We start from the raw sequence: 13826 nt of genomic DNA, 5'->3' as shown, positions 1-13826 counted from the left end.
GCAATGGAAGTCAAAGTGGTTGGATTTGAAACATTCAAAGATCTATATGAGAATGATGTGGATTTTGGCTCGATATGGCAGAATTGCAAATCAGGTTCCTTTCAACAATTTTCGATCTTTGATGGTTTTCTTTTTCGAGCTAATGCTTTATGTGTTCCAACTTGTTCTTTGAGACAAGTAATTCTAGCTGAAGCTCATGGTGGTGTTTTGGGAGGACATTTCGGTAGGGACAAGACTCTAGCTCTTGTTCAATCAAATTTCTACTGGCCTAAAATGTTCAGAGATGTGGATAGACATGTGAAGCAATGCCGATTATGTCATTTGGCAAAAACAAGAAGTCAAAATTCTGGGTTGTACACTCCATTGCCAGTGCCAAATGCTCCATGGGAGGATGTGAGTCTTGATTTCGTTTTAGGACTGCCAAGAACTCAAAGGAACAAGGATTCTATCATGGTTGTTGTTGATAGATTTTCAAAAATGTCTCACTTTGTTCCATGCAATAAATCAAATGATGCATCTCATATTGCTGATTTATATTTTAAGGAGATTGTTAAATTGCATGGTATTCCAAGAACTATGGTGTCTGATCGAGATTCAAAATTTGTTAGTCATTTTTGGAGAACTCTTTGGAGGAAGCTGGGTACTTCTTTGAATTTCAGTAGCTCGCATCATCCACAAACCGATGGGCAAACTGAGGTAACAAACCGAAGCTTGGGAAATTTACTTAGAAGCTATGTTGGCAAGAATATTAAGCAATGGGATGTCATTCTTCCACAAATTGAGTTTGCTTACAATCGTTCTATGCATCATAGTATTGGTAAGAGTCCTTTTGAGGTAGTTTATGGTGCTAATCCTGCTGGTCCTTTGGACTTAATCCCTCACTCTATAACAAAGCAATTTAGTGGAGATGCTGATGAAAGAGCTAAGCAGATAAAGAAGCTGCATGAGGGTGTGAAAGCAACCATTGAGAAGCAAAATGAGAGGTACATGCATGCTGCAAACAAACACAGAAAACATGTGGAGTTTAATGCAGGTGATTTGGTCTGGATTCATCTAAGGAAGGAGAGGTTTCCACCGGGCAAATTTGGAAAATTAAAACCAAAGGCTGATGGTCCATTCAAGGTGCTTAAGAGAATTGGCAGAAATGCTTATGAGATAGAGCTACCTGAAGATTACGGAGTATCCCCAACATTTAATGTGGCTGATTTGAGTCCTTTTTATAATCATGTTGATGAATCAAACGAAGACTTGAGGACAAGTCTCATTCAACCAGGGGAGATTGACACGGAAGTGTCTAATTTACTACAATATGATTATATGAGCTTTGATTATGATCTAGTATCTTTTTTAGTCAATAATGATGCCTCATAATCTTTATCTCAGCACACAAAAAAATGACAGCTCATCAGCATATTCTCTGCACAAAGTTAAAGCTGTTTCAAGGTGCTTTTCTTCAAGACAAAGGAATGCATTAAAGGAGTTGGTTGGCAGCTGTGAACATTTCTTCATTACCAATGAGTGCATTAAAATAGTTGGTTAGAAGCTGTAAACACTTAATTTCGAAATTTCCTATGCATGAAGGGTTGTTTCATGCACTAGTATTTATTTTGGTGTTTAGGACTTAGGCAGGACTTTAGAAACTGATGATATCTGGGCAGAAGCTCTTAGAGAACCCCTTAAACTCTGTATCTCTTGGATGCGTCCTTGAGTGGTGAGTCTTTTATTTTCTAGTTCTGTATCCTCGTTTAATTTCCGTTGGGTGGTGAACTTTCTGTATCCCATTGCGATTTTAAACTTGGTGGTGAGCTATATTTCGTTTTACCGAAGTTTCTTCAAGAGTTCGTTCATTGCCTTCTGTGATATTTTCTATCTGTACAACTGTTATATCGGTTTTCTATCGACATCCATTCTGCATTTTTTCCTCCCCGGTATCATTTTGTTTCTAACTCTGACTAGTGGCAGCGAGAGAAAACAATTCATTTTAATTAGCCACATTTACTGAGAAACCAACATATCATCTGAATTTTTTCTGAGCTCTTTTGTATTGTACTGCAGCCCTTTCCTCCCAATGCCTTTAAATCAGCCACAGTATTGACATTGATGTTCTTAGGACTTCATAATATTTCTGTTTATGTCCATGTTCATACAAATTGGAAAAGTACTATGTATTCCATCTGGATGTCCCCTCAAAAGAAAAAGTACAAGAAAAATCCAGCATGACATAATACTTTGATTCAGTTTGGTTGTCCGAAGACAGATTAAAGGTAGTGTGGGATATGTATACTCTGCTCATAGTAGGAACTTCACAAACTGCAACCTCGTGTTACAATCCTCAGAAGTTTGTCTATTACCACAACCAACCGTGATTAAGGTTTTTGTTGTTTGCATATAGTTTATAAGCTTGTCAATACTAGATATCAATCATGACAGAGGGATGTTAGAAGTGCTCTAAAATGTTTCTCAGTAGGAGTGAGATGGTAAGCTTGAGATATTATCGACCATTAAGATTATGACAACTCTTGTTTTACTTTAACGTTGTGACGACTGATGAGTGAATTTCTTGCGTGCAGGCCTTTGAGAATGTTGCACGAAGATGTTGAAAATTAAGCATCATAATTTGGCCTTCCTCCAAAAAAGATATCTGGTGTGTACCAACATCAATTATTTTCCACATTCTAATAAGCCGACTTGGACAACTTTTTCATAGCTTTTCCTCTCATGTCAAAATCACAGCTAGTCGAGCATTTTATTCTGAAATCAACATCAACACCTGCACTTCAGAAACATGATTTCTCTACTAATTAGTGCAGTATCACTGCACAGTGCTTCGGAGTCTATCACATGCAAACGACCCTGCAAGGTACATCCTCATTACAAATTTCTCGAGTTATTTGAATCTTTAAGCTGATGCTTGATGCTAATTTATAAGTTGAAATCAAGATGGTTTAGCCTTGTGAAAGCTATCGTGTTCTCAGCTTAGGATGCATATATTCTAATCTATTATCCTCCTGTCACGTAGTAAACCATCCATGATATTGCTAGATAACGGTAGAGGGCACAGGTGGGGCAACATGGGGTTTGGCTGCACACACAGCTTCTTAAGTATCCTAAGAGGAAAGCAACAATATTGGGTGGCCGTTGCTTTCACTTTCTCCTGTGTGTGCTCGTGCTTGAGAGCTTTTAGTTTGGATAAGGTGTCATAGTGCTGGTTTCATGATAGGCACTCGGTGACATCGTTATACTTGGAGGAATCTGATATCTCTGGAGAGTTACTACTTTGATGTAACATAAGGCAATCCTGAATTAGATAGCTCGTAATGTGGGTTCACGTTTTGCTTCACGTAGCTGTTATGGCGTATGTAGCACCGCATTACCCTTCCCTTTGTTATGTGACGAGAGAGAGTAGCTATTGGCATTGTTAAAACTCAAATTTTCTTTTATTTTTTTATATTTACTTTATCTTAAAAGAAAATTTACCATAGAGTATAAGGCAATATTTACAGTTCTTTGATTCTTTGATGACTATGCACCATTTTCTTGTTCTTTTTGTCCTATTAAAAATCTTTTATTGACGGAGAGAAAACTATTTTGGTTATTTTTTTATTTTATTTTATTTGTTAGTGTGGGTAGCTCTTTATCGTCCTCCCTTGTGTTGAAAGGAGAATGATTAGTCTTATATTCATAATAAATTAATATTAAGATAGATTTACAAGGATCTGATATATATATATATATAAAGTCAAACCAAATTATCAAAGCGATTAGATCGTGATAGACCTAAAGAACATTCCATTTTCATAACTGGAGAGCTCACTCCGCATCAGCCACTCGATTTCTAGAGAATTGTGCAATCGGTGATCTTTCCTCGGTTCTTACACTGCCCGCCGTATAGACAACAGAGCTCTCGAGAAGGTCCTAAATAGCCTTGCCTCTTCCTGCGAACTGCGGCTTCTAAAGAGCAAAACCACTGGCGAGCGCCCGTCGCCTGGCGGTTGCCCTCCCCCCGCGGCGCCCCACCGGGTGCTTCCCGCTCGCCGCGGTGGCCAGGGAGCAGTTGTCTCTCTTCCCGCTCTCCTCGTCCATAAATATCTGCCGGCGCCGGCACTCTTCGCTGCAGAAGGCTCGGTCCCCTCTGCAGTAATGTTAAGTCAGAAGCCAGCCAAGTAACACCCCTGAGAGTGAGAGAAACAGTGTTCCCGTTCCCCGAATGCCCCCATTCAGGGACACTCCGGGAACATATTGAACTGTAGAAGAAAGAAACTTCTCGTTGGTTCCTGACCTGTACATGTAGATATCTTTGCCGTGATGAAGTCTTCTCCTGCAGAGGTAACAGTCTTCCAGAAAAGTGCTCCTCCGGGTAGAACAAGAAGAAGTTAAGGAGGAAGTATAGTTCTTGAGGGAAATTTTGCTTATGATATGGGTGTCTTTTGGGAACGTCTCTTGGGTTTCTAATAGAACGCTTAAACCCGCCATGCGCACACTACTCCCACTCCGACTCTGTTTCTTATTTTCATCATCTTCTGTGGGGGTGGGAAAGGGAGAGCGTATTTAAGGAAGAAGGCTGCGTCTGCTGCTCCGTAGGAACACGGTGGGGGTGGAGTGCGTGCATGCTCTGATGTTGATTGGGGAAATGGTCCCTGGGTTGTCTTTAGTGGGTATATTAATGGGAGATGCTGTGTTGATCTGATTGGGAAGCTTGTTGAATCAGTGGGTGATTGATGCCTTCCCATCGTGAATGGATGGTGCACTCAGAAACACTAGAATATGAATCAAACAAGTAGGGAGTTGCCACAGGAGAAAGTGGGATTGACAGGCGGTGGAAAGCATATTGGGAATCCCTTGCCCCTTGTTTTAGTTTTAGTGGGCTCTGATGCTACTCTTAGATGCATTTCCTGCATTTTGCTTTCACCATGATTTCTACAGTTGGGATGCTCTGTAATGTGGCTGAGACTGCACATTAAGCCCTATTTATGTCTCCCGTCCATGTGGTGTTTCTGGAAGTAGGCCTGGTAACAACTGACATGTTATATATTTTGATCTGGGAATTGGTAGGTAGTAACCACATCGAACACCATCAATGTACTAAAATATGATGACATAATTACGTGATTGCCTGGAGTAGGCTAAGGTATGGGCGAGCATTGACCATCATAAACAAGTGAACTAGAGAAGGGTGTGAACCGTAAGCCGAGGACGCATCCGTGCGTTAGTGGGGATTTATTGACTTCTAGCGCTCTCTGTCCTCCGCGTGTCCTCTGTCGCACGGGGAAGGGACCCACTCAGCGGCCTTTTGGTCCTGTTTCTTGCGTGGCACGTCTATCCTTACTGTGATGAATCCAGCCTGGGACTGAATGCACGAACCCATATTCTAGATCAAGTGCATGCGTGGAAGCTACGTCATTTTCACTAGATATATCAATCAGGTACCGAGTAAGGCATTTTTTGTAGCACAGAATTATTTGGTTGTGGGCCCTAAAACCCATGGGCGAAGAGAGAATCCAATATGCCGCATCATGTCCTTGTGATGTGGATTTGACTTCCACGCAAGCAAATTTTAACTTTCATGACTCCAATTGAGATACAGTTCCTGCATGGCATGTTTACTTTCAATTTAATTGCTGCCATCGTCCCCACCAAGCCCACCGCTTTCGGGGCCTCGCCTTCCCAGTCCATGTCTAGAAGCCCGAGGCTGAGGCCCAGAAAGACCGACGGCTGGGCGCTGCCTCTAGCACAACGCACCTTGTCGTCTGCGAGCAGTTTGCGAGCTCGTATAGCCCGATCACCGGCAGCACGGCCTTCGTGCGCTGGAGGACCTCCCCGTTGCCGGTGAACACCCTCCCCCACGCCTCCCTTCCCAGGGTGGTCCACGAGCCATCGACGAGGCCCATGGCCGCGACCGGCCTCCAAGTTGCGTGGACCGAGGTGGTGTAGTAGTGGCGTCTTCGTGCCTCAAGTTGCGTGGATATAGTTAAGATTCTTGTGCAAGTAAGGTCGAGCTTGTAGTGCGTGGACATAGTTATTACCAAAATGATGATACTGTGGTCTCCAAGTTGCTTGCTTTGCATGGTTTTGTAATTATGATGTTGAAATTGTTGGTGCAGATTCAAAAAGCTTATTTTCCTTTCATCTTTTCTTAATAACTATTTATTTTTTTATAATCAACACTATAGGGGAATTAATTTCATGCATTCCTTTTTTTTCCCCCTGTATTTCTGATTTGGCTACATTCAACTGATGAATGTTAATGTCTTCAAGGAATAAATTCCATCTTTTTTCTCATAATTTTGGATATGATAATCAAGCTTCTAAATTTTGTGGCCCGACTGAGGTGGGCTGTTTATTGCGTGAGAAGGCCCACTGTTAAGAGAGCACCCATAAATTAGTAAATATTGCTTATGGTATAATTAATAATTATATATGGTCAAATAGAGAGAAAATAGTTATAAAAGTCAAAGAGGTTTAATTTCAAGAATAGATTAAATCCTAATAATCTTAATATTCTTGTACACAAAAAATAAAAGAAAAAAAAGAAAAAGAAAAGAGGAATATTCTTATCTTGAGCTTATCACATGCATTGCACGTGTGTTAGGGTTGGTGTAGAAGTCGGTCATCGAAGGGGAGAAAAGAGAGAGAGACAGAGAGAGAGAGGAATCATAAGAGTGAATAAGGGTGATTGCGGAGGCGTGGGTTGGGGTCAACGGGTGAAGCTTTCGACCTTCGCCGGCCATGGTGTCTTCCTCCTCCTCATCGTCGTCCTCCGATTCTTCTCACTCCTCCGCCTCCTCCGTCTCCGATTCCTCCTCCTCCACTTCTCGGCGACGAGATCGCCGCCGCCGCCACCGACGCTCTGGTGATCGAGGCGATCTCAAGGTTCGCAAGGATCACCGGACGCGAGGCAAGCGCAGGCGCAAGAGCAGGCACGGATCTCCCAGCCACTCCGCGTCTTCCTACAGCGGTGATTACAGGCGCGTAGCTTCCTTTATTTTTCTCTTCGCTTCTCGTCGATTTAGGGTTAGGGTTTTGGTCAGGTCGCCCGTCCTCAAATTTCTCAGTCTGTTGGATTAATTCTTGGTGATTGGAAATTCCTGTATGTAAAGATTTCATTTTTCCTTGTTGATCTAGACGTGCAGATGCATCAAATCCAGAATACTCCCTTTGAGATTAAAGAGGGAGACTGGAAAAATTCTTTGATCAAACTGCAAACTGCATAGTTCGAATTCTAGGGTTTGTCGTTTTTAGGCATTTTGATCGGTGGTGTGATGTCTCAGCTACAATTGTGAATTCCATATTTGATACAAGCTAAAACATGTCAAAATCTTCCTTGGCTAAGAAATCACATATGGGTCATGTGCAACATCTCTCTGAGTTGCTTATTCTTCTGTATTCTCCTTGGCTTGGAGACCATGACCTGATGTTTAGGGTGCCTAGCAGATGTGTGATGGAGGTAAATAGGTTATACCATGAACCATTCATATGGAAACTTCTCAATGAATGTCAATGCTGGAAATCTTAAATCGGTTCATCATCATTCTGCAATTATTTATCTTTTTCCTTATTTCAAGCATGTCATTAAGCTAATATGTCTTAATGGCCATTGTTGTTTTACAGCAGTGATGAAAGCTATTCCGACAGTGAGGGCCGTCGTAAGAAGCACAAGCATGAGAAATCCAAGAAGGTGAGTTGTACCCTACTGTTTGAATCCATGTTATCAGCATACTAAAATAAATTTAGTGTCATAACTTGGACTGTTTATATATTTCTTCTTTAGTCCAAGGATAAAGAGCGAAGTAAAAAACATAGACACAAGCATCAAAAACAGAAGCATAAGGAGGTAAGCTATTATGTTCTTTCCTGTGTCTGTTTGCTTTGCATGTCTTCTGTTTGGTTGACAAGGATGTAATTCTTTCAAATTTTGGAAAGTTTTATATAGTTAAAGGCTTATAGATTACTAGTTGTGGATGTCTAATGAAGTGCAACAATGAGGAAAGAACCTAATTTATCTAAAGTCAGACTAGGGCAGATTGCTTATGAGGGTGGGCACAGGGCACCATTATAGTTGGTTCAACTAGTCATTGTCTCGATAATTCCTGTGCTTTTCTTTATTTTCTTAGTTTTTACTCGGAAGCATCTGTTCTTGAGCAGCAATAGAACTTTTCAGGTTTTAATACTTTTATAAAGTCCTTAATATATTTGCTGCCTATTTCTGGTTGGCTCTTTGACATGGGAGCTGGGGTCTGTAAACGGGTAATGGTCTTTGGATTGGCTTGCTGGATGTCATGTTTGCTTGGTGAATTTTTTTGGCTATGGGAGCTGCATACAGAAGCAGCAAACTGAGCGTTGCAGCAGCCCTGTGCAACTATCAAAGGTATTTTTAGATGCACTATAAAATTCTTCGAGCTTCATCGAGTTTTTGACTTATCCTTGCCTGTCTCCTTCTGGTTCAGTTCCTTGGTCGTGACAAAGAGGATGGTGTCCGACGCAGTGCTATTTCTGGTAAAAAGGTGAGAATTCTTCTTCTTTTTTTTTTTTTGCTGAAGTCGATTAAGAATGTCTCGGTCGATTGATTGGCTTCTATTTATCATTCAGATTCTCTTGAAGCTTGACAAATCAAAGGAAGACAAGATGGCAGAGAACAACCGCAACGAGTTGCTGAAGTTTCTGAATGCTAGCTATGATTGATCACACTGGGATGATGGCATGCAGCCAATCAGAACTAGATCAGAACTCATCAAACCAAAAAGTTGGGTCATCTGGTATTTACCGAAATCTTTTCCAGAAAGATTTTAGTTTTTGTCCAGTTTATTAGGGTGAAAAGATTAATGAGTGTGATTGACTTGGTGAATTTGTTGGTGTCGCACAATTCTTCTTTGCATTTGCTACGTCAATCATTTCAAATTTGGATGGGGTTGCTTTTCATCGTGTTGTCTGTCTTATTGAGTTCCATGCAATGCATGGGTTTAGCACTTCCGGTTGCGCGATACGATCTCAGGCATTCGGCGCGGGATTTGGTTGCGCGGCAAACAACGGGTATGCTATTGCTCGAAAGAGTTACTGGATATTTGGTTGGTTTCTGCAAGAGATGTAAACAGGTTTTGACATGCAACCTCGATTTAGCTTCCATGATTAGGGTCTGAGTGGTGAAATGTAAGGGGTTTGCATACACACACATATACATACATATATTGTTGGACACTATCCTTGCTTCTTAGATGAGGTTAAATTAAAGAAACAGGTATTTGAGTATTATTAGCATAAAAAAATCATTTATCATGGCTAGGAGCAAAGGAAGGCAAAGGGAAGCGAGGAGAATTGGAAAGGAAATAAGGAAATGATAATTAATAAATGATAAAAACAAACCTGTAACATATTATTAAATTTATTAAAATTTGTCTGATCAATTACCCCATCAGTTGTCAATTATCCACCGAGTTGACTCTCATAATTATGATGAAATATCTTAAAATATAATAATAATTATAATATCTCATTTATTGATTGTTATTGGTAATCCTTTACTTCATTCATACGGTTACATTAAAAAAATAATAAAATAAAATTTTATTAAATACAACCCCTCATTATTTCATACTTCCTCTCTCTCCTTTTCGATAACGTTGCAAATCTACCTATTTAAATTAAAAATTAAGAAAGTTTAATTAAAAATTAAAAAAAAATAAATTTTAATATATTGAGCCCTTCATATTCAATTATTTTTATTTATCTTTAAATGGAATAGGAATTTTAAAGGATCCTTGAGAGGCGGAAAAAGGTTCGAGTCTGATGTCCTATGCTTTCTTCTACGTTATCCGTTGCTGCCCTCTCTTCCTTCCGCCATGGAACCGAAGCTTCCGCCATCAATCCCCTACCTTTCCAAAACCCGCGCCATAGGGCGTTCTTCCCGTCCCTCCCGCTTCCCCGCCGGATCTTCCTGCCGACGGCTTCCGCCTCCATCTGGGACGCCTTGACGGGTGGCGGCGGCGCTGCGCGCGATGCCTCCCTCGCCGTCCGCCGCGGCATGCTGCTCTTCAGGCAGGTACGCGGCGTCGTCGATCCCCCCTCCCTCTCGTGAGTCCTGCTTCCTCTCCTCTTTGGGCTTATTGCTGATTCTTGGAGCACATTGGAGCTGGGCAGGGGGACGTCAGTGGATCTTTGGCCGAGTTCGATCGAGCCGTTGAGTTGGACCCGCGGCAGAAGGCATGTACGTTCATAGACTTCTCATCTTTCTTATTCTCCCCTCCTCTTTGTCTTCCTTCTTTTTTGATGTCAAGATTCTCCTTCAGATCTTTGGCAGCGTGGATTGTCTCTCTATTACCTGAATAGGTATTGTCTCTTTGTCCCGAATTGACTCTTTTTCATGCCAAGAAACAAATATTTGCCCCAACGCGATTTAGTTCTAAGAAAGACTAATGCTTAATGTGGAAGACCGCTTGCAACCAGTATATTGGTTGGTATTTGGTAATTGGGGTCTTAGAAAATATTAGGACTTCTTTGTTCACAAGTGTGTGGACACATTGGCAGGTTTGACCTTTTCTTTTTCCTTTGGTAGGTTTGAGGAAGGCGCAGAGCAATTCAGGTTGGATGTTGCGAAGAATCCAAATGACACTGAAGAATCTATATGGTGCTTTCTTTGTGAAGCTCAGCTTTACGGGGTGGAGGATGCTAGGAGTAGGTTCTTAGAGGCAAGTTTGTAGGAATTCTTTGTTCAGGGTTTCATGGAATCTTAGTAATTCTTGAGCTTGGAAAAAAAAAAGGAATTTTAAATGACCGAGAAGCAAAAAGAAGAAAAAGGCTTCAGTACATTGAGTAAGGTATTAGCAAGGGAAGCAGTAAACAAGCAACTTTTGCAACAAAAAATCATCTATTCTAAATCTACCATGTGTGATAATTTTGCAGTTGCTAAGTATAGTTTGTTTTGAAAGCAGGAAATACTGTTGAGTTCGATATAGATTTGATTTGTGCAAATACTTCTGCAGGTAGGTCGAGATTCACGGCCTGTCATGCGTGAAGCCTATAGTATGTTTAAAGATGGTGGGGACCCTAAGAAGGTCTGGTCTAGCTTTGCTTAAATATTTCTTGGGGCTATATGTTTCTTGACAACAAAAATGTTGTTTTCCATTTCTTTGAAAGCTGGAAAAGAAGTCTTCTAGCTCATATAATGTAGTTGTTGATTAGTCTCATCTACTTTTATGATCCGTCACTTTTAATTTGTGCTACTGGAAAAATGACTGAACTGGATCCAGTTTGAACTTTCTTCTTTTTCCTTTTGGACAAATAACTAAAACGAGCTTTTTATTGTTGATGTCAAACACTCTTTTCTTCCACAAGAAAAAGGAAAAACAGGACAAGAAATGATGCACTGCTAGAAACCACACAAGAAACAAGATGGTCTTTAAGGTTTTTGGATTTATCATGTTCATTGGGTGATGGAGACAGTAGGCTTTGCTGAAGCACATCTAAATTCAGTGAATTATGTGACTTGAATATATGGTCGCTGTCCTATATGCTCTCATCGCCACCAAGAATATTCTGAAGTACAAATTTCATGTCCCATCTTAAAGTGGAAAGAGTAAACACAAGGCTTTGTTTCATATGAATTTCAAGTGATAGATGGTAAGAAGGAATTAAATTAATGAATAAATATGCCATAAAAATAAGAGTCAGATCAATAAGCATAAAAGGGAAGCAAGAATGCCTATCTTGCACTCATAAATGGAAGAAGAAACATATCAACCTCGTCCTTTGCTATATGTCATGTAATCAAGTAGATGCTTAGATGAATTTTGTTTTGTTTTCCATTCCTATATTTCATTTATTTCTGGAAATGATTGAACATGCATTACCTACAGATCCAGGCTACTATAGCAAGATTCTGAATTACTTATCAGCTTTGATATAGTCGTGCATCGATATAAATAATCAAATTCATGTTCCTATAATGACACTAGTTATCCCCTCTTTTTTCTTCCAGCTAGTTGAAATCTTTGCCAACGGTCGAGCGGACGAATATTTCTATGCTTCTCTATATGCTGGTCTTTATTATGAATCTCAGGTCTGTAATTGTGAAGCATTTCTCTTGCAAAGTACTTTTGTTCCACTAATAGGTTGCTTATATAATTAGCGTTACCATATCAAAGAAACCAGTAGTCCTGCAAAACCATAACATAATGTTCTTTCCCCAATTTTATGGTCTATTAACTGCCTACAAGGATATGAGAATTCATCTTAAAGAAACCATGTCATTTTATAAAATCATTTTCTTTTTTAAAAAGAAGATTGATTTCAAACATATGACTATGGTCAAATAATATCCACGATGTATGAGATTTAGAGCTAAGATCTAGAAATGTAATACTGTTATCATTGGAAGCCTATTCTTTTTAGCACTTTTGGGAACCCATGGACCTCGACAATTAGATAGTATTACAAGATAAGATCTTGGACAAGAATGATCGATATTATAACTTGGATACAATCAGCTCTAGGTTGGTATGTCATTCGACCAGACAACTGATATTGTATAAAATGTCTACAATTATAATAACTGATAGAACCTCGGCATCAACTTCGTTAAATGTATCCAAGAACTTAAATGTGACTGCAAATATCGAGTTGGTGGAGGAACTAATGTGCAAGGTGTTTAAATCAGTGCTTAGTCTTCTATGCTACAGCATAGACTTGTGTTGTGGACTTATGTTTTTGCATGTATAGAATGATACGGATGAGGCGAAGCTTCAAATTCTTGCAGCATGCCAGTGCCCATATGGATCAAGGTTCATAATGATTCCAGATTAGTTCATATTACATGCATATATATTTTTGGTTATCATTCACTAATATGGCTATCTGATTCATCTTGCCTCAGATCGGATGACTATATGGCAGCCCTCGCTAAGGTTCACTGCCTTTGCCGAGACTGGAGCATCAGCTGAGAGATTCCTCTTCTAATCTTCTTTGACATCATTATGAGGTGGTATTCATCTACTGAAACTATATTCGATTCATGTTTTGCTGTTGAAATGCATGCAGCAACACCATCAAACCATGTTGTTTTTATAGCTCAATGGAGGATGCTTGCAGATTACATCCATCTCTGTATAGATACAGCAGTACGATCAAATGTTCAACTCCATGTTTGATTCTGCTCAGTGGAGGATGCATGCAGTAATACACACACCCTGCGGCGGAACGCCCAACGGTGGCTGCCGGGAAGCATATTTTAGATCGATGACGGGCTGAATCTTTGCAGACGACTTCAAATATACGATGCGACGCAGCATTGTAAGTGGCAGAATAGTTTTTCTATCACGGAATTTATTTTTGCATAGGAAAGATATCAAAGTTAAGCAGGAAATGCTATGCATGGAAGCTACATGGAAAGTTATACTTTCCCACAAAACTAGTCTTGGCTATTCTTCTAGTGTATATACAATGGTAAAATTTAAAGGACAAATACTTCCTTTTTTTCCCTATAAAGCCAAAGAATATAAATCAAACTGTAGTGGGGCAAAAACAAAAACATAAAAAAGAAGCTTTGATAGTTGTTAGACAATTTCTTGTCATAATAAAAAAAAACAATGATAGTGAATTTAGCTACTTGGCATATGTTTTCAATATCTAATTAATTTTATTAATCATTTAGTTGGATGGTATAATAATTATTTGATGTGACCCTAAATTTTACAAGTTTTATAGATGTTCTATGTGAGTAAACCATTATCGATTGATTCTATAAGAAAATTTGCATGCATATTATTTATAATTGAATAATATTATATATATATACATATATATTATATCAAATACGGTGATGGCGTTTGGATTTGGAT

At 39.7% G+C, this 13826-nt stretch overlaps 2 protein-coding genes and 1 long non-coding RNA gene across 8 annotated transcripts; all 3 read left to right on the top strand.

Annotated features, from left to right (window-relative positions):
* The first annotated feature begins 1388 nt into the window (after positions 1-1388).
* Positions 1389-2854, top strand: LOC135587156 (uncharacterized). The gene is made up of 3 exons (XR_010475781.1): positions 1389-1711; positions 2571-2644; positions 2734-2854. It is a non-coding gene; the product is annotated as an uncharacterized LOC135587156 (long non-coding RNA).
* A 3769-nt stretch (positions 2855-6623) lies between these two features.
* LOC135587155 (uncharacterized) lies at positions 6624-8916 on the top strand. Of its 2 annotated transcripts, none has more exons than XM_065078213.1 (6): positions 6624-6965; positions 7612-7675; positions 7769-7831; positions 8321-8365; positions 8445-8501; positions 8587-8916. In XM_065078213.1, exons 1-6 carry the CDS (start codon positions 6727-6729, stop codon positions 8677-8679), a joined length of 561 nt encoding a protein of 186 aa, XP_064934285.1. In that variant the 5' UTR covers positions 6624-6726; the 3' UTR covers positions 8680-8916. The 2 variants fall into 2 exon arrangements, with proteins under 2 accessions (XP_064934285.1, XP_064934284.1); XM_065078212.1 differs by having other exon boundaries at positions 7609-7675.
* On the top strand, positions 8893-13465 carry LOC135582150 (uncharacterized). Of its 5 annotated transcripts, none has more exons than XM_065078210.1 (9): positions 8893-9027; positions 9737-10033; positions 10132-10198; positions 10281-10320; positions 10547-10683; positions 10978-11045; positions 11969-12049; positions 12709-12770; positions 12863-13465. In XM_065078210.1, the coding sequence occupies exons 2-9, from the start codon at positions 9788-9790 to the stop codon at positions 12927-12929; spliced, it is 768 nt and encodes a 255-aa protein (XP_064934282.1). In that variant the 5' UTR covers positions 8893-9027; positions 9737-9787; the 3' UTR covers positions 12930-13465. The 5 variants fall into 5 exon arrangements, with proteins under 5 accessions (XP_064934282.1, XP_064934281.1, XP_018686540.2 ...); XM_065078209.1 differs by lacking the exon at positions 8893-9027 and having other exon boundaries at positions 10547-10679; positions 10974-11045; positions 12863-12967; positions 13147-13465; XM_018830995.2 differs by lacking the exon at positions 8893-9027 and having other exon boundaries at positions 10547-10679; positions 10974-11045; positions 12863-12967; positions 13078-13465.
* Positions 13466-13826: the final 361 nt, after the last annotated feature.

This window comes from Musa acuminata, chromosome BXJ1-8, assembly GCF_036884655.1.
Source record: "Musa acuminata AAA Group cultivar baxijiao chromosome BXJ1-8, Cavendish_Baxijiao_AAA, whole genome shotgun sequence".
In the NCBI taxonomy this organism is placed as follows: domain Eukaryota; kingdom Viridiplantae; phylum Streptophyta; class Magnoliopsida; order Zingiberales; family Musaceae; genus Musa; species Musa acuminata.
Note: the sequence above shows the minus strand (reverse complement) of the source record. Positions and strands in the feature narration are given on the sequence as shown.

Excerpts from the sequence above, each read along its gene's own strand:
- LOC135587155 (XM_065078212.1), top strand. The coding sequence starts at position 6,727 with ATGGTGTCTTCCTCCTCCTCATCGTCGTCCTCCGATTCTTCTCACTCC. Across the intron at positions 7,832-8,320 it reads AAAAACAGAAGCATAAGGAG|AAGCAGCAAACTGAGCGTTG; the intron begins GTAAGCTATTAT and ends AGCTGCATACAG. Across the intron at positions 8,502-8,586 it reads GTGCTATTTCTGGTAAAAAG|ATTCTCTTGAAGCTTGACAA; the intron begins GTGAGAATTCTT and ends TTTATCATTCAG.
- LOC135582150 (XM_065078210.1), top strand. The coding sequence starts at position 9,788 with ATGCTTTCTTCTACGTTATCCGTTGCTGCCCTCTCTTCCTTCCGCCAT. Across the intron at positions 10,321-10,546 it reads TCTCTCTATTACCTGAATAG|GTTTGAGGAAGGCGCAGAGC; the intron begins GTATTGTCTCTT and ends TTCCTTTGGTAG. Across the intron at positions 11,046-11,968 it reads ATGGTGGGGACCCTAAGAAG|CTAGTTGAAATCTTTGCCAA; the intron begins GTCTGGTCTAGC and ends TTTTTCTTCCAG.